At 43.4% G+C, this 25506-nt stretch overlaps 1 protein-coding gene across 1 annotated transcript; it reads left to right on the top strand.

Moving 5' to 3' along the window:
* Window positions 1-2277: 2277 nt before the first annotated feature.
* Window positions 2278-18434, top strand: LOC117048093 (pancreatic alpha-amylase-like). Its single transcript, XM_033151493.1, is given in 16 exon segments — window positions 2278-2307; window positions 2309-2368; window positions 5632-5791; window positions 5794-5852; window positions 8595-8740; window positions 8992-9190; window positions 9587-9629; window positions 9632-9723; window positions 9725-9748; window positions 9750-9818; window positions 11111-11244; window positions 12783-12905; window positions 15424-15523; window positions 17512-17633; window positions 17773-17898; window positions 18116-18434. Coding segments are annotated over 16 exon segments (1677 nt in total). The 3' UTR covers window positions 18306-18434.
* Window positions 18435-25506: the final 7072 nt, after the last annotated feature.

Genomic DNA, 25506 nt, shown 5'->3' with positions numbered 1-25506 from the left:
GCAATGCAGGAATCTCCGCTAAAGCATCCATGGCAGATGACCATGCAACCTCTGCTTAAAAACCTCCAAGGAAGGGGAGTCTACAACCTCCCAAGGGAGACTGTTCCACTGTCAAACAGCTCTTTACTGTCAGAAAGTTCTTCCTGATGTTTAGCCAGAATCTCCTTTCTTGTAACTTGAAGCCATTGGTTCGAGTCCTACCCTCCAGAGCAGGAGAAAACAAGCTTGTTCTCTCTTCCATGTGATAGCCCTCGAGATATTTCTTTTGCTCTGCTTGCAAATAACCCCTTGCCTGGTTGTCTCTGACGAGTCAAACTTCGCTAGGAAATGATTAGAAAGCTAGGAGAGAGTTGCTTCTTGTTTCCTTATGCTTCTTTGATGTGCTACAAATGACTGACATGGATCCTAGAACGTTGGAAGAGACCCCAAGGGTCATCTAGTCCAACCCCCTGCAATGCAGGAATCTCAACTAAAGCATCCCTGACAGATGGTCATCCAACCTCTGCTTGGAAACTTCCAAGGAAGGAGAGTCCATGAATGGATAGAAAAGCTAATATCATTTGTGGAGGCCATTTCCTGGGTTTATTTGCAAGTCTCTCTCCAAAAGTTACTTCTGATGCACAAATAGCTTGAAATGTACTCTCTTAAATAATGATATCCTCATTCCGCATAATTCAGCAAACGGGTTCTATTTTTCCCATGGGAAAGCAGGCAAAGCATCCTAGTCTTACAGTAAATTAATTCCTCCGCTATGCTGGCTCGCATTTAGTGAGAGCGGAGCTCATTAAACAGTTCATGGGCGGCTGTTTTGTCGCTATTCAGCCGGGTCTGCCACCGTTCCCAAACTCGATTTCCACATTGAAATGGGGCAGCGTCAGTTTTGCTCGTTCCAAGCAGTTGTGCTTCTAGCTGTGGCTGCAAAATGTGGCGACAGCTGGTGGCAACTGCGTCTGGCAAACCTGCACATTGTCGGCTGGCACGCTGCGCAACGAAGCAGGTTCCAAAAGAGCACATTGGCGCACAGAAGTTCGTTCTTTCTCCTTTGTAGCCGACGCAACAACGAGATTGCTCTGCAAAAATAAAGTGCAGTGTAAGAATTATCATTTTCTCTCCCCTTCCCTTCCAACTAAGGGACATACATGCACACAGAGAGATTTCTGGGTGTGCATCTTTGGCTGAATGGGAGACACCACATGCAGTAACCGTTCCTGTGCATGCATTTCCAGTTCTGGAAAACTTGTGTCACAGTGACTAGTTGTTTGGAACAGAGAACTGGATTCTGTTCTCTTCCCCGCAGGGCCGTCTTAAGCATATCTGGCACCGTGGTGCAAAGCTCCCCCCCCCCCGTTTCCCAGAATTTTTTTAGGGAGGACAACGATGCCAGTGGGGCTGGAGGAGGTGGGCAGCAGCTGGAGGACGGCTCCTCCAGTGGGGAAGAGGCAGAGGCTGGATGCGGCGCCTCCCAGCTCAGCTGGCCGCTTCATGCCACGGTGGCCACGGCAGACGGAGGCTCCGGGCACGGTGCTGCTTCGGCGCGGCATGGTGGAGGTGGGTGAGGGCAACGAGCTGATGTTGGGAGGTGCTGTGTCCAGCCTCCACCTCTTCCCTGGTGCCCTCCAGAACTTGGCGCCCTGGCGCTCCGCGCTACTAGCCTCTATGGGTAAGGCACCCCTGCTTCCCCACCAAACAGCTGATTGGTGGGTGTTCGATGCTTTTTAAAAAAAAAATGTATTTTGAAAGGCTCTCCTTGCATTCTGCTGAATTGGAATCTTGGTGTTCAGAACTTCAGGCTCCTCCTTTCAGTCCCTCTGATTGGCTCAGGCATGGATTCAGAGTCATCAGAGCCCGCCTGCCACTCGATCCATGTGGTTCTGAGAGATTCTGCCCATCAGCCCCAGGATGCCATTGAAGAGCAAAACCTTATGCAGCCCCTGACTGCGGGTGAGGCAGCCCTTCTTCCAACCACTTGCCCAGTCAGAAACTGGCCACCTTCTCTCTTCCTGTACATAAAGAATAATAAAATAAATTATCCGTCTGAGGATGAGGATGAATGGAGGAGCGCCTCGGTTTCCTTGCAGTTTATGCAAGTAGGAATAATATTTCCGCAGCCTAGAACATAGAATGATAGAATTGTAAAGTTGGAAGGGACCACGTGAGGCATCTATTCCAACCCCCTGCGTTTCAGAGTTGCGGTGTGTGTGTGTGTGTGTGTGGGAATCTTCATGCACTTGCTGCCTAAAAGTCACTGTTGCAAAATCCGCTTCCTGGCAGCTTACTATGAATGCTGGAGTGCGAGCGACCTCGGCCTGCATTGCGAGGAGTGACTTGGCTGCATTTGGTGAAAAGGCTGCGCACACTTCCCCCCGAGGTATTTCAACCAATTTGTATGCTTTCCAATCTACAGAGGAATATATGCGGTAGGGGGGATCATTTTAAAGATTTCTTGAGCGACATAGAATAATAGAATCGTAGAGTTGGAACTGACCCTGAGGCTCATCTAGTCAGTCCCCCTGCAATGCAGGACTATGAAGCTGTCCTGTACGGGGATCGAACCTGCAACCCCGGCGTTATCAGCACCATGCTCTAACCAACTGAGCTACCCAGGCACATGGAATAGATTCAGGGATGGCCAACTTCTAAGAGACTGCGATCTACTCACAGAGTTAAAAACTGGCAGTGATCTACCCCTTTTTTGTTGAGCTTTTTTTTAGGAAGGATAGGGAAGAGGAAAGCGACGTTGAGGGTTTTTTTAAAGGAAAGCCCTATTTTGGTGGTTCAGGTCATTTTAGGGGTGCAGGGCAAGATGTTGAGCTTTTTTTAGGGGACCCAAAGTTTTTTAGCTTCTTTGGGGGGAGCCACTGATCTACTGGTTATCTACCACAGACACCCAGTGATCTACTGGTAGATCACGATCTACCTGTTGGACATGCCTGGATAGAGCATGAAATGGGACCAACTTCTTCCCACTGGATACATTAAGAGAATTGTGTTTTTAAGGCTGTTTTAAGCATGTATATTATTGTAAGACAAAGGGAAGGGAAAGGTTACAGCCTGATCTGTTGGTACAGAGCAGAGTGATGAACATAACAAAAGACATTTTCAGTCTTTTGGTACATAGCAGAGGTTGGTGAGCCTGTAGCCCTTCAGCTGGACTAGTAGCCTTCCCAGTTGGCGGTAACCTGCCCAGTGGGTCTGTGGCACCATTCACATACAAAAGCTACCATGTAGATGTAACTTTTTTTCTTTTCCAAAAGTAGGGGCCTCTAGTTTGGCTTTTGAAAAACAAGGGGCCTGCAATACTTAGCTAACTGGGAACCACTGCACTAGAGGGCATGACTCTTGTTTTGGAAGAGACAACAACAACAACAACAAACAACAACAATTTTTTTATATCCCACCCATCTGGTTGGGTTGCCCCAGCCACTCTGGGTGGCTTCCAGCACATATAAAAACATAATAGAACACCAAACTGCGAGAGGCAGTGAAGGATAGGCGTGCCTGGCGTGCTCTGGTCCATGGGGTCACGAAGGTCGGACACGACTGAACGACTGAACAACAACAACAACAACAGAACACCAAACAAACTGTAGATTCAAATCCCAGACAGACCCTGTTTAGGGAGATGGTTTCGCTTATACCATTATATGTGGGAATTAGCCAAAGGGCTTGCTTAGTATGAGACATAGTGGGGACTTCTGTTACAAACAGAACCTGGACATTTGCCCGATCATACAAGGCAATGAGTCTGGTTTTTATAGGCTTAGTGAAAGGCTGGTCTGCTACAGAACTGTGCCACAGATAGAGCTGGTGTGTGTAGTGCTTAGAGCTCTCAGTCACTAATGCAAGCTGAGCTCATAATTTGGTCCCTTCCCTCCCTTATGGTTAGCTGGCATAGATAGCCAGTACCCGCAGTGACGGTGCCACTTTGTCACTGCTATTGTATAAACCAGCAGGCTTTGAAAACCAAGGAGGGCAAGATTTAGGCCCCCACCCATGTCATGGCTCTACAGTTTGACTTTTGATGGAAAAATCCAGAAAAAAAAGCAGAATTATCTTTCTGCTAAAAAGACCCGGGATCCTAAATGAACACCAAAAGTGGAAAGGAAAGATGTCCCTCACCATCGTAGTTTGTAATCTCAGCCTTCAGCAGTCACATCTGTCAATTCTCCGATTTGTTTGTTGCCAGAGTAACTAAGGTATTCTTACGCCAACTTGCACGGTGTTACATCTGGGCTTTCTAACAGCTCGAGTTTTTGTTTTTGATTTTGTTTTAAAAAAATGGTTTAAAATTTAAATGTTAAATCCAGTTTAAAGTGTTGCTAACGTGCTGGGAGCTTTGCAAAGAGCTCTCGTTGGGTCTGGCAGCTGGGGTTGGGCAAAGCTTTAGCTGGAATTTGTTCGACAAGTTCTTTTCTTTGATTAAGCAAGCTCAGTTAGGGGAAAGGAAGCTGTGCTATTCAATATCACCTAGGGAACTCTGGCAAAAGTGAATGCTTAAAACATAGGTCAGATCATTGGATCAGGAATCGGGAAGGACTGAATGCAGGTGCCCACATCCACACCACTTCAATATAGCAGCCTTGTGCCGTTTCCTGTTTGATACGATGCCTGAGCAGTGCGGTGGATTTATGTTTATTATGATTTAATGTGTTTAAACGAGTCGCATTCCTGTGCCGAAAAATCAGTGCCTGCAGCAACATGCAAAACCATTCCTCTCTCGGGGCCCAGTGTGAGATAATAACACATTCAAAACTGATAGCAAAAATGCAGAATTTAAAATGAGGATCTTTGCAACAGCAAATTTAAGCCAGGTGAAACTCTCCTCTCATGTCCTGGCCTGAGACAAAATTCAGGGTTTCTAAAATTATTATTCTGAAGAAAAATGACCTGGGGTGGGTATTGCACATGGTTTTTTGTCCATGTGGTTGACAGACCTTCCCTTATTCTAGAATCTAAGTTCATGAATGCTGAGGTGAATGCACACTCTCCATGCTTCAATTTGGTATGGCCACACGCATGACCCTAATCCTGATGAAATCTGTGTTTATCACAGTCTCTGTGATTGCATACCCTCCAACTTTTCTCCACTGAAAACAGTGATGTTCTATTCCATAATAATATTTTTATTATTTATACCCCACCCATCTGAGTGGGTTGCCCCAGCATATATAGAAACATAAAAAACATTAAACGTTAAAAAAACTTCCTTATACAGGGCTGCCTTCAGATATCTTCTAAAGGTTGCATAGTTATTTATCTCCTTAGCTTAGGGGTCCCATAACTCCATACCCTCCAACATTTCTCCAATGAAAATAGTGACAATAGCAGGACATTCCGGGATCAAATCAGAAACTGGGACAGCTTCTGTAAAACCAGAACTGTCCCTGGAAAATAGGGACACTTGGAACGTCTGTGATTGGGACTGAATGCAGAGACTCACTATAGATTTCTGAACTTGTCCAACATGTTGACCACGTTAAACCAACAAACACTGTCTCTTTCACCCACTGACATTTATATTATTGGTGTGCCACAGATTCCCCACAGTTGTCTGTGCTTTAAAACCACATGCTACAAACAAGGTGGAGTGTCAGGGTGCAATTGTTAAACTGTGCTTTGCACTCTCTTCAGAAGTGCAGAAGGCTATTGAGAAGGATGTCGCCGAGTGTCAAGGACAACATGAAGAACCTGTTTCTTCTTCTCCTGGCGGCCTTTGGACTTTGCTGGACCCAATACAAGACCAATCCGAAGCCTGTAAGGACATCTATTGTCCACCTCTTTGAATGGCGCTGGATGACATTGCTCTTGAATGTGAACGTTACTTAGCCCCAAATGGATTTGCGGGTGTCCAGGTTAGTACTTGCTCTTGTTTGCTGAAGGCAAAATAACTATCTGGTAGATTCGGATGAGTTTCTACCACCCAGTTCATAGCACCCAGTTAATAGACTCATAGTCTTCTCACCATGCATGTATGAGATGGATGGTCCACTGATAAACCCATGTTTGTCTAGGCCTCACCTCGCAAAGGATGTTGTGGAGCTGGAAAAAGGTTGAGGAAAATGGTCTCAAATGGCTACTGTTCTGGAGCTTCTTCACTTAGAACAAAGGAGGATGTGACAGAGCTGGATAAAATGATGCCTGATCTGGAGAAAGTGAATAGGGAGAAGGTTTTCTCTTCTATCGTAATAATAGAACTTGCGTCCATCCAATGAATGTTAGAAATACTAGAACCTGGGGGCATGTTTGAAGGTTCAGGTCAGACGAAATAACGTCTTTCTTCACATAACATGTAGCGTGTAGTTTGACAAATTCATGCCTAGGAAGGCTATCTTCTCCCTCCACTGTTGGATTTAATGTAATATTTTTCTTCCCCCTTAAAGAGGGGAGAATCACACAGATCGTCTTCCCCAGTTGACCTAGTCATGGGGCGACTGACTTACATGGTCCTTTAATACGCCTAATGGGGAGGAGTGTATTTGCCTGCCCTGTCCACTATAAAGCAACAATTCCCAGCAGGTGGTTGTGTGAACTTGCCCTCGGTTTGCCAGAATACCATTACTGAGGATTTGCACCAGGTTAAAATTAATAGAGTTTAGAAAAAGAATGCTAGTCAATGAACTTTAGTAGCTGGGTTGTGAATGCTCTGTACTGAGATAGTAACAAAAAGTGTCTCACTAAAGGCTGGACCAGGATATGTTATAGAAATCGAGACACTTGACATGTATTTAAGAGCTAGCATGTGGGAATCAGGCATCAAGTTCACCGGGGATGACCAGTCAGATCCCTGTCCTACTTCACAGGGTTGTTCTGGGGATAAAATTGCTGTGGAGGTTGGAGAACCTTCTATACCACTGCAAACTTATTGGAGAACTGCTGCTATAAAATGGAATGAATGAATAAGGGGACGACAGAGGACGAGATGGTTGGACAGTGTTCTCGAAGCGACTAGCATGAGTTTGGCCAAACTGTGGGAGGCAGTGGAGGATAGGGTGCCTGGCGTGCTCTGGTCCATGGGGTCACGAAGAGTCGGACACGACTGGATGACAACATCTATCTATCTATCTATCTATCTATCTATCTATCTATCTTCCTTTTAATCATTTATTCTGGTTCTGCAGAATAAATAATAAAAGAGCAAGGCAGGCTACTGAAAGTCTGCGCCCTAAGAACTGGAAATCCCACTCAGCAAATCCTCTCCCACCACGACTTCTAAGATTTTGCAAGCACCAGTTGCATGCCTTTAAAACTGCCTTTGCAATCACAAGAGCTAGAAATTAGCTTTTGAAAGTAAAACTGAGGCCAAACCAGAATATACCTCCTAAAGCAGGCATAGGAATACACAGCCCTCCAGATGTTTTGGGACTACAACTCCCATCATCCCTAGCTAACTGGACCAGTGGTCAGGGATGATGGGAGTTGTAGTCCCAAAACATCTGGAGGGCCGAGTTTGCCTATGCCTGTCCTAAGGCCAAACCGGAACATACCTCACGAATCCCTGCATCCAATACAATCTGAGTTTGTGCAGTTGGATTGTGGTATGCTTATTATCTTGCAAAATCCCACATGATGCATTTTTCTTTTCTTTCGCTTGGGAAGCCATTTTTCATGCTCTCCATCTATCTGAAATGTGGCAGTCAGACACTAGAGAGAGGACATTGTGGCCCATGGTGCCCAGATAGTGGAAGTTGAGGCCTGGCCTCATGACTTCCCTGCTTCAGATGTGAAGAAAAGATGGTAACATTATTCCAGTGAGCTTTACAGAACTTTCCCATGGGCCACTTCTGGATTACATAAAATGCTACATAGCCAAGGTATTGGGGTTTGAAATGAACCCGTATGGCGAAAAGCATTTGAGATAGCTATGTTATGCAGCAGTTAAGAATACTTGAAGGTAATAAAAGTGTATGAGTAAGGGATACAATAGGGACCCAGGTGGCGCTGTGGGTTAAACCACAGAGTCTAGGGCTTGCTGATCAGAAGGTTGGCGGTTCGAATCCCTGCCACGGGGTGAGCTCCCGTTGCTCGGTCCCAGCTCCTGCCCACCTAGCAGTTCGAAAGCACGTCATAGTGCAAGTAGATAAATAGGGACCGCTCCTGCGGGAAGGTAAACGGCGTTTCCGTGCGCTGCTCTGATTCGCCAGAAGTGGCTTTGTCATGTTGGCCACATGACCCGGAAGCTGTCTGCGGACAAACGCTGGCTCCCTTGGCCTATAGAGCGAGATGAGCGCCGCAACCCCAGAGTCGGACACGACTGGACCTGATGGTCAGGGGTCCCTTTACCTTTACCTTTTAAGGGATACAGGGTCTGTGACCCCACAGAAATTATCTTGGAGGGGGCATTACAAATCCCACACACAAACACATACATACATACATACATACATACATACCTACACACCCCATCTACCGAAACTAACCATCCTTAACATAATTACTAATGTTTGCACTGCTACATTTATTGTCACATCCGCCACATACTTTAGTTTAAAATATGATTTAAAAGGGGCCTATCAACCTTCAAACATCAGACTGATAGGAAGAGTTCAATTACGTTTTTATATCTCCTACTCACTCATTACATTTTTGAATTATAGGTTTCTCCTCCAAATGAAAACCTTGTCGTTACGAGTCCCTGGAGGCCGTGGTGGGAAAGATATCAACCAATCAGTTACAAGTTATGTTCGCGTTCTGGAAATGAAAATGAATTTAGAGACATGGTGGCCAGATGCAACAATGTCGGAGTAAGTGGCTTTCAGTGCCTTTTTATTTTGACAATCCTGCTTTTCAACCCAAAGAATGTTGGAAAGCCTAATAAAGCAACAATCAATTAAAATGGTAAGACTGCAAAATTCCGAGACAAAATAATGGGAAGCTACATCCTGAACGCTAAGGACTAGAAACCTGAACAGAAATAGAGATGCTAGAAGAAGTTAAAACCGATTACTGAAAATAAGTGGCTCACTAACCACTATGCATTACTTTATCTTCCGCAGTGCATATCTATGTGGACGTGGTAATCAACCATATGTGTGGCTCTGGGGCTGGCTCTGGGAACCGGGGGACTTGTGGCAGTTATTTCAATGCAGGGACCCGAGATTTCCCAGCTGTCCCATACTCTAGCTTTGATTTCAATGACAAGATATGCAAAACACCCAGCGGAGATATAGAGAATTACAGTGATCCTGTTCAGGTAAGCTTTACACTATTGATACCTGATATCCCTGGCTCTCTTAAGATGCTGTTGAACTTCATCTCCCATCAGCTTTAGCAATGTGGCCATTGGATAAGGCATCATGGGAGCTGGAGTCCAGTGACAACTGAAAGACTCCAGCTTCCCCTCTTACAATATAGCTAAGCTCCTACCAATACCATTTATTTCCTTCTCGGGATCTTATTGGGTCTTAGGTTTGAAATTGTGTTCCAAATGTATTTTTGTTCTTTAAATGGATGAATAAATTGGTGGGGGTCAGTAGATCCTAAGCGCTTTTGTTCAGGATGGGTGTTGGGCAGCTGTCACAAGTACTTTGGGGACTGCATGTTTATGATTTGGCCACTGAACCGATGGTGGTTTTCCCCACACTCACAGGTTCGCAACTGTCGCCTGTCTGTCCTCGTCGACCTCACGCAAGGAGGGATGATGTGCGTTCAAAAATGGCCGACTACCTCAACCACCTGATTGATATTGGTGTAGCAGGGTTCCGAATCGATGCTTCCAAGCACATGGTGGCCTGAGGACATCGCTGCTATTTTTAAGCAAAGCACATGACCTCAACACACGGTGGTTTGCCAAAGGTTCGCGGCCTTTCGTCTATCAGGAGGTAAGTAACAGGGATTCTAAGCATTTTGTCTAGCACTTTCCTGTGTTTCAAACTGCTCTGCATGCCGTACTTGTGTCAGGATTCGGCAAATTGGCTTCCTCTCCCCGTGGCAGTAGATAAGAAGATCAAAGAAAGGAACGTCTTACCAGTTAGAAATTTTAATAATCACAGCGAGAGAACAAAGAACACATCTCCTAGAATGGCAGTGCTCCCAATTAAGGATCATACCCCCTTCCGTCCCTATTAATCCATGTCACTCCTATGGTCTTGTATCTGATTTTGTACCTCTGTGCTTTGTGTTCTGCACTTTCTGAGCTCTTCTTGACCTTGGGCTGAGCAGAGAATGCTGCCCAGAGACTGTGAATGTGTTAACCCTCTCTCTTCCAGTGTTTCTTCTTCCTAGCTGTTCCCCATCTAGTATTTCCCAGCTTCTGCCTTCTGAACTAGGCCCCTCTGCAAACCACTGTTCCAAACCTATACTGTCCTCCTGCTCCTGGGAAGATGCAGGAGCAGGGGGAGGTGGGTGGCTCCCACCATTCCTCCTCAGTGTAGCCCTCCTCAGCATGGTGCCTGACTTCATGCTTTCTGTCACTGGGGCCTCTTGGGCTGGCAGGCTCCCAGCTCTCCTCCTCATCCAACCAGGCTCTGACAGGTGGACGGGAAGCCCTCCACAATGCAACATTTTGCTGGAAGTCTAACTTGTATGCTCCGAATGCCAGATACATGGGCATCTGCTGTTTGGAACAGAATGCTAGACCTCATGGAGCTTTGGTCTTACTCAACAAGGCAATTATTTTCTCCAAGTCAACGCTTAGACATTGCTTAAAAGAATGGAAGAATTGATACACTTGGGCACAACTGCTGTTAGTGCGAATATTGGGTTGGGAAGGAGTTTGCTGTTCCATGTGGAGCCCTTTGTAAGAACCGTTAATTTTAGTGCATTGCGATTGGCTGGACTTAAAAGTGCTTCAGGTCAGCTGGTTCACGTCCTGATATATTTCCACTGTTCTCGCTTCAAAAGTGTAAAATGCTAGAGCCCAGAAGAAACCAGCTCCATAAGGTAATGGCCATAATAGCCAGAACCATTTCTCTGGTCATATTGGAGATAAGTCAAATTGATACCACTAGATGTAACACAGTACAGTACGTACCACAATATATTTATGTCTTAGTTCAGCTCGCCAACTATTCCTGCAGTAGCCTACTTTCTCTCAGTGATGTTGGTTTCTGCAGCAAACAGAAATCAATATCGTGTATCCTTTCTCTCTGTGTCTTCCCCCGGCTTTTTCCAGGTAATTGACTTGGGCGGTGAAGCGGTCCGGAGCTCTGAATACTTCAGAAACGGCCGGGTGACTGAGTTTAAATATGGCGCAGAACTCGGGACAGTCCTCCGCAAATGGAACGGAGAAAAGATGGCAAATTTAAAGTAATTTGCTTTAGACTCAATACATGCCCAGCGGCCCACACACTGAGGGTGGGGTGCAGAGCCCCCCCCCCCCACATGCAGATGGAAGCCAAACACTGCAGATGCTCTGCCATCCATTGTTAGCGTAATAATACAATCATGGCCTATAGCAGGAGTGGGGTTTGTATATGAAATTCCACAGGTTTGCTTTTCAGCCTATAATTGGAAGGACAGGATTATTCCTCCCCCCTCCTTTTTTAATTTGCAAAAAAATGTGTCGTGGTTCCCTGACTGGAATTTCTTCCCCCTGGAAACCCAAATGGATCCAACACTTTTGGCATTTTGGTTCATTTGCCCAAAAAGTTATGGAGCATTAGCTGCCACTGCAATTTTATTACCCATTTTGTGATGGATTCTGGGTACTTTTATAACCCCAATCTTGACCTGGCTTTACTGGATGTCAGTTAGTTTCCAGGTCTAATTCAAAGTGCTTGTGTTGACCTATAAAGTCTTACGCAGCTCAGGACCTCAACAACTTAAGAACCACTTCTCTCCATATGAACCAACCCAGTCTGAGCCCTTTCTTGATTTTCCCCCTCCCTGAGAGGTCCAGAGGGTGATGATGATGACAGTGATGATGATGATGATAATAATAATAATAATAATAATAATATTTATTTATTTATTTATTTATAGATAGCCTGCCCATCTGGCTGGGTTTCCCCAGCCACTCTGGGCGGCCTCCAACACACAGAGAAATAATAATAAAACATCAAACATTAATAGCAATCAGGTCCTATGTAAAAAGTCACAATAACTTTAAAATAAACAACTTACAGTATATCAAATAAAGCAATATTCAAAAATCCATTAGAATCCAATAGTAAACAGTAAAATTAAACATCAGCAAATAATAATTTACACTTACTACAGTAAAAAAAAAATATAATCAGTAAAATAACAGCAGATTGCAACGTATAGAATACAGCAAAATGTACAAAACCATGTAAAAGGATCAAACTGAGAAACAAGTACACCAACAAGAAATAATAGATTTATTTCTAAAAACTGTCCCTGAACATAAGAATGGGCCTTTTCTGTGATGGTCCCTCAACTGTGGAATGCTCTCCCCAGACAAGCTCACCTAGCACCATCATTACATGCCTTTAGGTGCCAAGCAAACCATTCCTCTTTCCCAAGGCCTTTGGCCATTACATAATATATGGCCTGTTAAAGCTGGGGATTATCGGGCCGTTATTATGATCATTATCATGCTTCTTATTATGTTATTATTATTATGCTCTGTAAAATGTGTTTTATCTCTTGATAAAGGCAGTATATAAATCAAATTAATCGTCGTCGTCATCATCATCATCTTCACCAAATTTTTAAAGCTGTGCTCTTAAGCTGTCTGGAATTTGTTTTTGTTTCAGTTTGGCTGTCACCCCCTCAGAGATCGTATAATGAGCAGTGGGCTAAAAAATATACCTGGTAAATAAACAATAGTTTGCACTAAGGTGGATTGTAAAATAAATTTTGATTATTTCTTCACAATTTAGGCGCTGGGGAGAAAACTGGAGTTTGATGCCTTCTGACAAAGCCATTGTCTTTGTAGATAACCACGACAACCAGAGGGGCCATGGTGCTGGTGGAGCCTCCATTCTTACTTTCTGGAACCCAAGGTAAGGAGCGTCCTTTTGGGGTTACTGAGCAGAGATGTTTATTTCCTGAGGTCTGAACTTCGAGGCATGTTGAAATGGACCGTTTCCCCACCTATGCTACCGAAGGCAAGAAATATGTATTCAAAATCTCATTGAGAACAGGAGGGTGGTATGTACAGAGTTATAACTGCAACCCTCACTCCTACATCAAAAGCAGTTCAAAAGAGAAGGAATCCTATTGGTCTGCTGGGTACCCAGTGGTAGCAACTCCAGGAAATGTGGCATCTAGCCTGAAAAGCAGAAGGTGGCCTCCATTTTATCTCAAGAGCTGCCAAGGAACAGAGCTTGATGTCAGGGACTGGTCTGAGGAGGAAAGGTGAAGACCACCACCCCTCCTCCTACATTTCCTAGAGAAGAGGGAGACAGTATAGATTTAGAACAGTGGTTTGCAGAAGGTTCTAGTTCAGAGGCTGCAGAGGGGAGAAGGTGGGAAATATTGGAAGAGCAGCAGGAAGAAGAAGCACCAGGGGAGAGACAGCTGACAGACTCAGTGTCTTTGGAAAGGATTCCTGACCCCTCCTCTCCCAGGTCTCGGCGAGCATTGAGAGTAGTAGAACAGAAAGCTCAGAAGCAGAAAGCATAGATCAGCCAGCACAGGGATGATGTAGAATAGGAGAGGCAGAAAGGGTGGGACTTTACTCGGAGCAACGCCATTATCTAAGAGAGGCAGCATTGCTATGTCTCTCATTGTGTATCTTGAATAAAAGACTTGATAAGAACTCTTCTTTTTTTATCTGTTTCTTGGCTGCCGCCATGGAAGGGATTGGCTTCCCTGAAGCCTGACACTTGGATAGGAATGGAAGGGGAAAGTAGCACTCACCTATATGTCTAGACTGCATTAATGATGTACGCACATACAAAATGGTAGCTGGAGATCAGAAGCAAGGTGGCATTCCCTGCGCACACCTGCTTTTGCAATCTCACACACCGAGAAGTTGTGATATTATTACAAACCGAGCTGCAAGAAGCGAGGTCACTTGACTTGACTAAGAGTCATATTTCACCCTGTGGGAAATCCACCAGTCTTCCCACACTTGTGGTGTCATTGTAATTTACTGATGTACTTTACTTTCAGTTCTGCATCAGGAGATGCTGGGCGCTTTTACAGACAGCTCTGCAATAATGAGCTGGCTACGCAGAGACAGACTCTGTACTTTATCTACAATAAAGTAGGTTTTTAGCCTTACTGGCTTGTGCGTGTTGTTCTTCAAGATGGGGAACAATCGCATATTATCTTTGTGCCCCTGGACTCCAGTAGCCAGAGGGCACAGAGGCTTCGTCCGCCTTGGGGGTAAGTCTCTCAACTTGCCCCCACGGGAAGTTTTCATAACAGAAGTATGGTCAGGTTGCCGGTTTCCCCATGCAAGTGGAATTTGTGCAGATCCCATTGTTGAATTGAAAATTAGAGGCTAAGGTTAACTGTGAGCGAGCATTCAAATACACCACTGCAAGCAGCCAACATGGTCCTATCCAAACTGCATGTTTTTGATAGTGATGTGTTTACCCATCTCACGTATCCAGTCTTGGGCCAGGAGAGTCGTACCTTGGAAGTCAAACGGAATCCGTTTTGGAAGTCCATTCGACTTCCAAAACGTTCAGAAACCAAAGTGCGGCTTCTGATTGGCTGCAGGAAGCTCCTGCAGCCAATCAGAAGCTGTGGATGCCACATCAGACATTCAAAGAACGTTTGCAAACTGGAACACTCACTTCCAGTTTGCAGCATTTGGGAGCAAAAACGTCTGAGTACCAAGGCGTTCAGGATCTAAGGTTTGACTGTAATCCCATACATGACCTCATACTGCATCTAAAACATCGTTTTAATATATTTTATTAGAAGAATTTCATTTTGTTAAAAAAAGTGGTAAAAAGGAAAATGTGAATGAAAATAAAAATATTCAATTACTTTTCCATACATTAATATATAAAATGTGTATAGTCTTATTAACCTAATACTAATTTCTTTATCAGTAACCTAATATATTCTATATAAAGTCATTCCAAATATCATTATATTTATCCAAAGTAATTATTTGTCTATAAATTGGAACATTACTGTGCTGTATCTAATCTCTGCTTGAATGATCTTCCTATTGAAGAGATTTTTGCTGGTCTGACTCAGTGTTTTAAAAATGCACATACCGGTATTTGGAGAAAGTGGCAGGACTCAGAATGTCCTCTGGATGGTGCTAGCATCTAACATCCTTGGTTATTGGCCATGCTGACTACAGCTGATGGGAGTTGGTCTCCATCAATGTCTAGAGGGCAGCATGTTGGCTGCTTCTGCACCTGTACATTAACTACCTACTGTATAATGAATTATTAGCGTAGTACAGAATTCAGTATGAATATAATACACCTGAGAACTGTACTATCAGGAGTGGGGAGTTGCTTTGGAAGAGAATATGAAATTCTTGGGCCTGCTTATTTTCTGTACTCTGGTACACTTTTGGCAACTAGGTGACTCTTATCCTTTTCTCAGACTCTATAAGATGGCAGTTGGGTTTATGCTTGCTCACCCCTACGGATTTACACGAATAATGTCAAGTTACAGGTGGCCAAGAGTTATCCAGCATGGAAAGGTAACTTTATTCCGGTTCACAACAGCTATTTGTTAATTCCATATTAAAGGCGTTCTGTCTTAAGGGATAGTATTGACACTTGGAAAACAGTTTTTTTTAGATCCAAAGTCAGAGCAACCATTGAAATCTATGCTTTAAGTTGGCTGTTACTAACGTAGCAGTGTTATCCTGTGCATGTCTACACCCAGAAGTAAGATTTACTGGATTCAGTGGGACTTAATTTCAGGTAACCGTCATAGGATAGCAGTCTTTTGTCTTGATTAGTTTTTTTGTCATGTATACTTTATTAAATATTCAAACCACACACATCAAATTTAAAATCAATACATACATACAATAAAAATTGACTTCATATTGCTTTTGCATTGATTATCTTGAATTGCATAGCATTCCTGTGCTTCGTCTCCTTTCTCAAAATTTCCATTTACACCTTGAGTAATCAATTAAAGCATCTCACCAATTCTGTTAATATTCCTTCTTTCTTCAAATACACCTCCATATACCTCCATTCTTCTTTCAACTTCTGCTTAGGTGTGTTCCTAATTGCTCCCGTCATTTTTGCCAAATTCAAAAATTCTACCAATTTAATCTGCCAATCCCTGTCTTTTGTCTTGATTAGTTTTGGTGAGATTTAAGCAGGACTCAGGTTTTTGACTGAGATCACTGACTGCAAAGCCCTCCTCCCTCCCGTACACACAAAATAGACTTTGGTGGGCTTCCACAATAAATTTAGCCTGAAGCTGTGCCTCACAAGTATCAGGCCATCAAACCTAGTGTGCAAGGATGGGCTTTGTCAGGGACTGGCAGGACAAAGAGGAGTGATGGGAGGCACCAACTGGGGAACCTCCTAGGGAAGCCTCAGAGTCTGGGAGTGGTGGTGGGACACTGAGGACAGGTCAGAGGATGAAAGAGGGGGGCAGAATGGTGGGAGGCTGAAGAAGCAACAGGTTTGAGTGAGAGAGAAGAGCCAGATGCAGAAAGCAATGCAGACTCAAGACATGAAGCAGAGAAGGAGGGGCCAGAGGCTGAATAAGCAGAGCTTGCCTTTCCTACTGTAGTAAGCTCCCCTCCCCCCTTGTCTCCAAGGTCCCTGGCGTAATTTAAGCCTGCTGGGGAGACATCCAGCTGGGGAGGAGACTTAGTGGGAAGTAGAAGGCAAAGACCTTCAGTCCCGGCAACAGTTTCATAGGGGCCAGTCCTGTTTGTGGGCGTTGCTGCCTGGTATGCTGTTTTCTTGAATAAAGAGGGAACTTCTCTGCCTGTCTCTGCATCTTGAGTGCTGACCTGCATCTGAACCAACCCTGACAGATTAGCAGATTAGCAGATTAGTCCAGTCTCAGAACCTTTGCTTGCTATGAGGTTCACCAGTACTGTATAATCAAGTAAATTGTGAAGCCTTGTTGTTATACCTTAAATCAGGCCAGGTCTGTCATAAGTCACATGGCCCAACGACAACTCCCATCATACCTGACTATTGCCCACACTGGTTGGGGCTGAGAGCTGGAGGGACACAGCTTAGCTACCCCTGTTCTAAATGGAGGCCATGACTATTCATTTGAGGAATAATCTAGTCCAGGCATGTCCAACAGGTAGATCATTATCTATTGGTAGATCACTGGACATCTGTGGTAGATCATTGATAGATCACTGGCTTCCCACAAAGAAGCCCAACAAGTTTGGCTCCCTCAAAACTTTTGCCCTGCACCCCCCAAAAACGGGGCTTTCCTCCTCCCTAAAAAAGCTCAGCAACTTTGATCTGAACCCCCAAAATGGGGGTAGATCACTGCCAGTCTCTTTAGATCACAGTCTCTTGGAAGTTGGCCACCCCTGATTCTAGTCTATCATGCTGCCATGGCTTACAACAGACCTGGTCTGGTTTAAGGTACATCAACCAGCACGTTGAGACTCACCGCAGCAAATTTTATTCGGCATGTTATAGTGTCATTTCATGTTGTCTAATCACTTTAAATGTCATCTTCCATAACTAGGACCTAAATGACTGGGTTGGACCACCGAGCAACAGTGATGGATCAATTAAACCTGTTACGATTAACACAAATGGCACCTGTGGTAACGGCTGGGTCTGCGAACATCGTTGGACTCAAATAAGGTAATGGAAGATGCCAGGTGTGTCATCTGTTCCTGCGGGAGTCTTCTTGAGATGGAGAAAGCCTGATTCTCCAGATGTTTAGGATTCCAATGACTTGTGCTATTTGCATAAGGAAGTGACACACATGTCTCATTTCTAGGAACATGGTGACATTCCGAAATGTAGTGTACGGCCAACCTATTACGAGGTGGTGGGATGATGACAACAACCAGGTGGCATTTGGACGTGATGGCAAAGGATTTGTTGTGTTTAATAATGATGACAGGTAATGTTTTTATGTTGAGATGAAGGCATTCAGAAATTACGCGTAGCAGGTCACTTGCCAAATTTGTATAGCAGATTAATTTTGCTGCTTGTCCTTTGCATGTCTGCTTGTGCACCCAAGGGAGCAAATGATCCAGAAGCGCAGAATGACAATGTAAAATGAGTATGTAAAATGACGTAAAAAATTAAAATTATTATTTTTGTTTTCTTTTGTACAGGGCCTTGTCAGTAACGTTACCAACCGGTCTCCCCCCTGGCACTTATTGTGATGTTATTTCGGGACGAAAGGAAGGCAACCTCTGCACTGGAATGCAAATCCGCGTTGCTGCTAATGGCACTGCTCATTTTCAACTTAACAGCCAAACTGAAAATCCATTCATTGCAATTCATGTCGAAGCCATGCTGTAATCCGCACTGAATCTCTTTTTGTTTGTTTTTCGGTCTTAGTTCTACTAAGCTTTATGAAGCTAAATTAAAGTAAAATGTAAAACCTCATAAAACCTCTAGATGAATAAAAGTCACTTGTGGCTCAGCTTATTTGTTTCTTTTCTGATTAATTTTAGAATTCCTATCTCTTTCGTCCTTCAAAGAAGGTAAGTCCTGCTGGATGAGAGCAGGGTGCCATCTTGTTCTTGTTGCCAGCCACATGCCTCTGGGAAACTCACAAACAAAGTGTGAAGACGACACTTTTTTCCAACATCGCCATTGTTTGTCCCCCAAACAAGCTTCCCCTGCCAATTTTATGCTCTTCAGATCTTTGCTGTTTTTCTTTTGATCTCATGTGGATTTTGTGTGCAATAAGAAGACTTCTTTTTCTTTATATTTAGATATATATGTAGGCATAAATAAAACCCAAAGATTTGCAGATTTTTTTATTTTAAAAAAATGCAAGTCAACAAACACTAAATGAGCTCAGTCGTCCTTGAACAGTGAAGAAGAAGAAGAAGAAGAAGAAGAAGAAGAAGAAGAAGAAGAAGAAGAAGAAGAAGAAGAGTTTGGATTTGATATCCCGCTTTATCACTACCCTAAGGAGTCTCAAAGTGGCTAACATTCTCCTTTCCCTTCCTCCCCCACAACAAACACTCTGTGAGGTGAGTGGGGCTGAGAGACTTCAGAGAAGTGTGACTAGCCCAAGGTCACCCAGCAGCTGCATGTGGAGGAGCGGGGAAGCGAACCCGGTTCCCCAGATTACGAGTCTGCCGCTCTTAACCACTACAGCACACTGGCTCTCTGATGGACTTTGGGGTGGGTGGAAGTGGAATGGAACCCCTGGAACTCTGACCAGCAGTGCTTCGTGCTGCAACACTTTGCTGCAGGTCCCATGTGTCGTGTAATAATGCAGTCCATTCCTGCATAGAACTATTTGCTGGAGGAGTGTCTACAAAAACAAGGGATTGGATCCCTGAGTCCAAGCAGAATGACTAAGGAGTCTTGATAATTATACATCATTTGAAATCTTCATTGCTTTGCCCAAGGCAAAGCTGGCGATCACCCTGTAGAAAACAGTAGTAACTTCCCCACCTAAGCTTGATAAATGAACCATTGGGATTAACGTTTGGAGACAGGGTCACACTGACTCCTATTATATTGTTTGGGCTTATTTGTGCAAAAGTTACAGGTTACAATTCCATGAACAGAAATCTAGCTCTGGTGGACGACTCCTGTTGACCACAAGTACCTTAGAAAGCAGTTCTCACAGTTCACATGCTGCAGGGAGCTTTTGTTTTTGCTTCGCCACCCAAATCTTTGCACCTGTGCAAATATGAAAGCTTGTTTTCCTTTGGTGCATATCAACAGCCAACCTTGCTTTTGCTCATGGTTTCATTGATCGACTTTTCAAAAGCAGGTGTTGCAAGACCACCTTAATTTTTGACGCTGTTTTATTTCAAGGAACTGTAAAGCTGATTATATTAAAAGGAATCAGCCTTTGAGTGTGGATTGGCAGTAGCTCTGACCATATTTGCAGCACCTCCTGTGATTTGCCTAGTTGGTGGCACAACTAGTTCTCTCTCTTTTTTTAATTGCAATTTAAAATTCCAGGTACACATCAACTTTTCCTTTACATTAACATACATCTTGTACTTTATTCATTCATATATATATATATATATATATATATATATATATATATATATATATATATATATATATATATACATACACACACACACACACACACACACACACACGTGTGCGTGCATGCATACTCTAATTAATATTTTTTTACTTCCCCCCTACCTCCTAACAGCTTATTCTCTCTTTAATTCATTTTCTTTTGTACTGTGTCAAAATCCTATCAACCTTCTCTTTATATATAATAACTCTTCTACATATTTTGTAATTTTGTGAAATTTACTCTAGGCACATCCAAATTTTGATTGGGGAACTCTGTTTACACTAATAGCTTTTTAAACAATCCCATTCTTTTTTTAATCCTTAAGCTTGAGTGATTTCTTATTGCTTCTGTCATTTTGGTTAGTTCAATATACTCACACACTTCCTTTTGCCATTCTTCCTTAGTTGGAGTCAAATCCTCTTTCCAGTATTTGGCAATTAACACTCTAGCCGCAGTTGTTGCATACAGAAATACTCTTTTGCTTTCTCTTGAGATGTTTATTATCATTATGCCCAGTAAGAAGGCCTCTGGTCTTTTGGGAAATGTTTGAGCATTTTCTTTAATTCTTCATAGACCATGTCCCTTTTTTTTTAATTTAGGGACAGGTGGTGGCACAACTAGTTCTCTACTGATGAATTCTCTGTTTTAAAATCTTCAGTAATCCTGGAACAATTACATTCCAGCGGTTCTGATCCATGGTACTGATAAAGCCTCCTTTCCCTTTCATTTTTCTTACACTTAACCGTCATTCATTCATTCATTCATTCATTCATTGTATTCTTCCTTTCCAACAGGGAGCTCAAGGCAGTATTTGTCCTCAAAACAGCCCTGTGAGGTAAGTTGGGCTGAGAGATGATGATTTGCCTAAGGCCACCTGGTGAGCTTTGTGGTTCAAGTGGGTCTTTAAAACTTGGTCTCTCAGGTACCATCTGACTGACATCCACTCTGGATGGCTTCCATCATATATAGAAACATCATAAAACATTAAACATTACACAACTTCCCTATACAGGGCTGCCTTCAAATGTCTTCTAAAGGTTGTAGAGTTACTTATCTCCTTGGCTCGGGGGTCACATAACTCCACACTCTTTTTTTTTTTTTAACAGAATTTATTGACATTTTCATAATATAACACAAACCCAACCCCACACCTACAAATACCAAAACAAATACAATACACATAATGTCAGGATTCTTCTTCTTATCTATATACTTTACAAAAAAAAAAAAATTTCTAGTTCTGAATCTTGACGTTTGACTTCCCCCGCCTATACACCTTCGGTTTTAAATCAATATACCATTTTCTTAACAACTTTTCTCTATAAAAAATTTAACTTTACTTAAAAAGAAAAAACACCATTGTCTTAATCTTTGCATTATAACCTAAATCTTAACCAAGTATTCTTATAGCTAAACTTATTTCTTCTATCCTTTATCATGCTGCTTGTAACTTAAAATTCAATATCTCCTTACTTATTTAAAATAAACTTGTAATTAACAGACTTCACACTTCGATTTCGGATACCATGGCAGACCATTCAGATTATACATTTGAGGCTTCAACCCACTCCCCCTCTGTCCATAGTCCTTTTCCGTCTTTCTCCACAGCCAAATCCCTCATTGTCTTCCTCTGAGTGTCCACAGATCCAGGCAGCGTCCACATCAAACCCAGCATCGAGCCTCAGGGCGTTCCACATCTCCATTCTGGGCGGTTCTTTTGCTCCTTCTTCTTGTAGAAATCTTAATTCCATGTCTCTTGCCCCCGAGCTGCCACCTCGGGGTCTGGATATTGTAAATTTTCCTGTTTCAGGTTCCTTTTCCATTCGCCCAGCCATTTCCGACCATCCTCCAAGCGCCCCTCCCAGCTCTTTGCCAAGGCTTGATTCCATTGTGTAGAACTTTTGAAAAGCCTCCTCTGTGGAAAGTACATCCTTTTTATGAATAATTCCACTCAAGACCTGTAGTTTTCGATTAAGCAATTCCATCTGCAAAATAGTGAGCATTTCCTCATCCCTTAAGTCAGAGCTCGATGCCAGTGCGATCGCAAAGTCCAGCATTTTGAGAGAGAGGGTGAGTATCAGATTTCAGTTCCTGTCTCTTCCTTCCTTTGTCTCAATTTTTCCCACGACAAACCAAGTCGCCGCCATTTCTCCGCAGCCGGAGTATAAAGACCAAAACTTCAAACGGAGATATTTTCTCCCCAATTAACCCCCGAAGGGAGATCTCAACAGACTCAGTTTTCAAATTCCAAGTACTTTCTATAGTTGTTGTAGCAGCAGTCACTTAAAGGGTTAATCTCTTTCACCACTCGAAGGGAGGGAGGCGGGCTGCCTTTCTTCTTTCCCCCAGAGCATTCCAGGAATACAAAGAGTCAATCAATTACTCACAGCCTCTGGGTTCTTATCAGCTCCTTGATGACAGGCAGAACTTAGACGCTCATCACAGGCTTTGCCGCCGCAATTCCATCCCGGTTGGGGCTTGTCCCCTATAGCCCGGCTCCGTAGTCCCTTCACCCCCACTCCCCCTTTACAGGGGGCGCGGGGGAAGGGTTCGGAGCCACAACGGGCACAGCCGGGGAGCCCAGGGCACGGGACGCTCTTCCCGCACCCCAACCGGAGCCCCGCTATGCGGCTGCAGGGCTCCTGACCCCCGGGATGAACTGGGTGCTTCGCAGCCGAAGCAACCCACGACCACCCATAATGGCGTCAGCCGCCGGAAGCCCACATAACTCCACACTCTGCAACATTTCTCCAATAAAAATAGGGACGTCCTAAGTGGGGCATGCTGGGGTCAAATCAGAAATTGGGATGGCTTCTGTAAATCCGGGACTCTCCCTGGAAAATAGGGACACTTGGAGGTTCTGCATGTGGCCTCCAGAAGAGAATGTGACTCTTCTGCAACCTCTTCAGAGGCCAGAGCTCTCTTGACCAGGGGTCTCCTGCTTCCCCTTGCCCACACAGGCAATAAACCCAGTTGGAATTAGCAGAGACAAGCAAGTGCTTGATTCTGGGACACATGACTGTTCCTTTAAGTCTCTCCATTCCTTGGGAAGGAGGCAGAGTTTGGGATACAGGTTTGGAGTCAGAAATCTGTTGGAGCAAGCCATCTGCTCCATGGGATCTGTCTAGTATACTGAGAGACCTTTCCCTCGCTATCCTTGCTCTGCAGGACATAATTCCTGAATTTATCATCTATATCAGGGGTTCCCAAACTGGGATCCATGGACTACCAGTGATCTGTGAGCTGCATTCAGGGGGTCCATGTTGTGTTTGTGAAGAACAGACCCTCCAAGTGTGTCCATTTTCCAGGGGCAGTCCCATATTTACAGAAGCTGTCCTGCTTTCTGATTTGATCCTGGAATGTCCTCCTTTTCCTTAGAATGTCCCTATTTTCATCAGAGAAGTGTTGGAAGGTATGATAGGATGTCCCTATTTTTCCTGCTTGGCAGGGGTTTGGACTGGATGGCCCTTGTGGTCTCTTCCAACTCTATGATTCTATGATTCATCGAAGAAATGTTGGAAGGGACGTCTCTATTTTATGGAGGGTATGAGTACAGTGGGTGCATTAAATGACCATACTGTTTTTTAATTGCAATTTGATTGCCACTTTTATTTCTTAACTTGCATTTTCTATTTATTATTGTAGTTTCTACTGTATTCTATGGAATTAAAACTGAAATAAAATAAAGATATAAGGTACAAAACGCATATAAAATTTAGAAGAATTAGAAATATAATTAAAGATCACACAGCATCTAGCACAGCTCATTGCAATTGCTGCTACAGGCAGAAAAATCATTAAGTGGTCCACCAAGACTTTCAGTGATTTTCAATAGTCTGCAGGGGGCTGGGAAGTTTGAGAACCACAGACATACATATCAGCTCTTCTTAATGAGTTTCCACTCAGGTTTATAACAAAACACTGCCAGTGACTCAGTACTACTGCTTTGAAGCTCCTGAGATATTTTCAGTACATGCTTATCTTGTCGTGTTAATATATTAACAATACTAGCTTAACTAAGTTCCATCCTTTTTCTCAACTCAATATTTCTAAGTAAGCAACAATGAAGTCATAAAATAAAATGTTACTAGGAAGCTGTTTAGCCACTAGCGCAGAGAGCTCTTAATCTTTGTTCTAATCTCTTAAGGGTAACTTTGAAATGCAAGTGTATTCTAAACTTTCAGAGAGGTTAATATAATCAAGGAGATATGAATCTGAAGTCATCTGTATCAAGATATGAAGTCATCTTCATATCAAGGAGATATGAATCTGAAGTCATCTGTTGCTGAAAAATTACCTTTAAACCTATCAGATTCACTCATCAGAATCTTCTGGCTCTTCAACAAAACTGGTAAGCATGGAGACGACTGTCTCTTTGGGAAATTTGTGTGTGTGTGTGTGTGTGTGTGTGTGTGTGTTGGGAATTGCTGTTTAGGAAAGTACTAGACTTTGTGGCTATGGGTAGTAATCAGCTAGGTTTTCCTCAGAGCAAACCCTCTAAAATGAATGGATCAAGTGAAGTCATGCTTGTTAATCTCCCTGGGTCTAGTTTGAGCAAAATATCCAAAGCACATTTTTCAAATCAAGGAGTGACAATTCCATTCACCCTTAACAAATAAAAGAGCCCAGAATTCCTTTAGAGGGGGAAAGTGTTTTAAAGGTATTGTGCATATTGTACCACCCTTTGTAGTCGTAGATTATGCGTCTCATGCAATGTACTTTTATATACTCTGTGGAATATAACAGGCGTTTTCAAAGAGCCTCTGTTTCTGCAGACCGCTAATATGAATGTTTAACACCAGTACAATCCCTGGAACCCAGGGCAGACTGGGACATTCCTCTTATGGGTAATTGTGACACATCTTGATTAATACAGTTGACATACAATTTGCTTAGGTACAGAAGTGTTACGTCTTGACTGTAGGGAGCAATTGCTTATACTGTATGTGGAAGTGAGGTTGCAATGCCTATAACTTTTGGTTGCTGTATCACTGAATGCATATGCTAATGGTGCATTGCACCCCAATTATTAATTACTTGATTGATTGATTAATTAATTAATTAATTATATTTCTATACCGCACTTCGTCCAAAGATCATAGGGTGGGTTACAATATGAAACGACAAAAATACATACCATAACACCAAACAAAAACAATACCATAACCCACACCACAGTATAGAAGGGCATAGACCAGGGGTCAGCAAACTTTTTCAGCAGGGTGCCGGGTGCCAGTCCACTGTCCCTCAGACCTTGTGGGGGGCTGGACTATTTTTTTTTGGAGGGGGGGATGAACGAATTCCTATGCCCCACAAATAACCCAGAGATGCATTTTAAATAAAAGCACACATTCTACTCATGTAAAAACATGCTGATTCCCGGACTGTCTGCGGGCCGGATTTAGAACGGCATAGGTGGTTTAATTAGCCAAGGGCCTGGGAGAAGAGGAATGTTTTTGCCTGGTGCCAATGTAGCTGCATATTGGCAGGGTA

Source organism: Lacerta agilis, chromosome 6, assembly GCF_009819535.1.
Source record: "Lacerta agilis isolate rLacAgi1 chromosome 6, rLacAgi1.pri, whole genome shotgun sequence".
NCBI classification, from domain to species: domain Eukaryota; kingdom Metazoa; phylum Chordata; class Lepidosauria; order Squamata; family Lacertidae; genus Lacerta; species Lacerta agilis.
The sequence above is the reverse complement of the archived record's forward strand: the minus strand, read 5'-3'. Positions and strand labels throughout refer to the sequence as shown.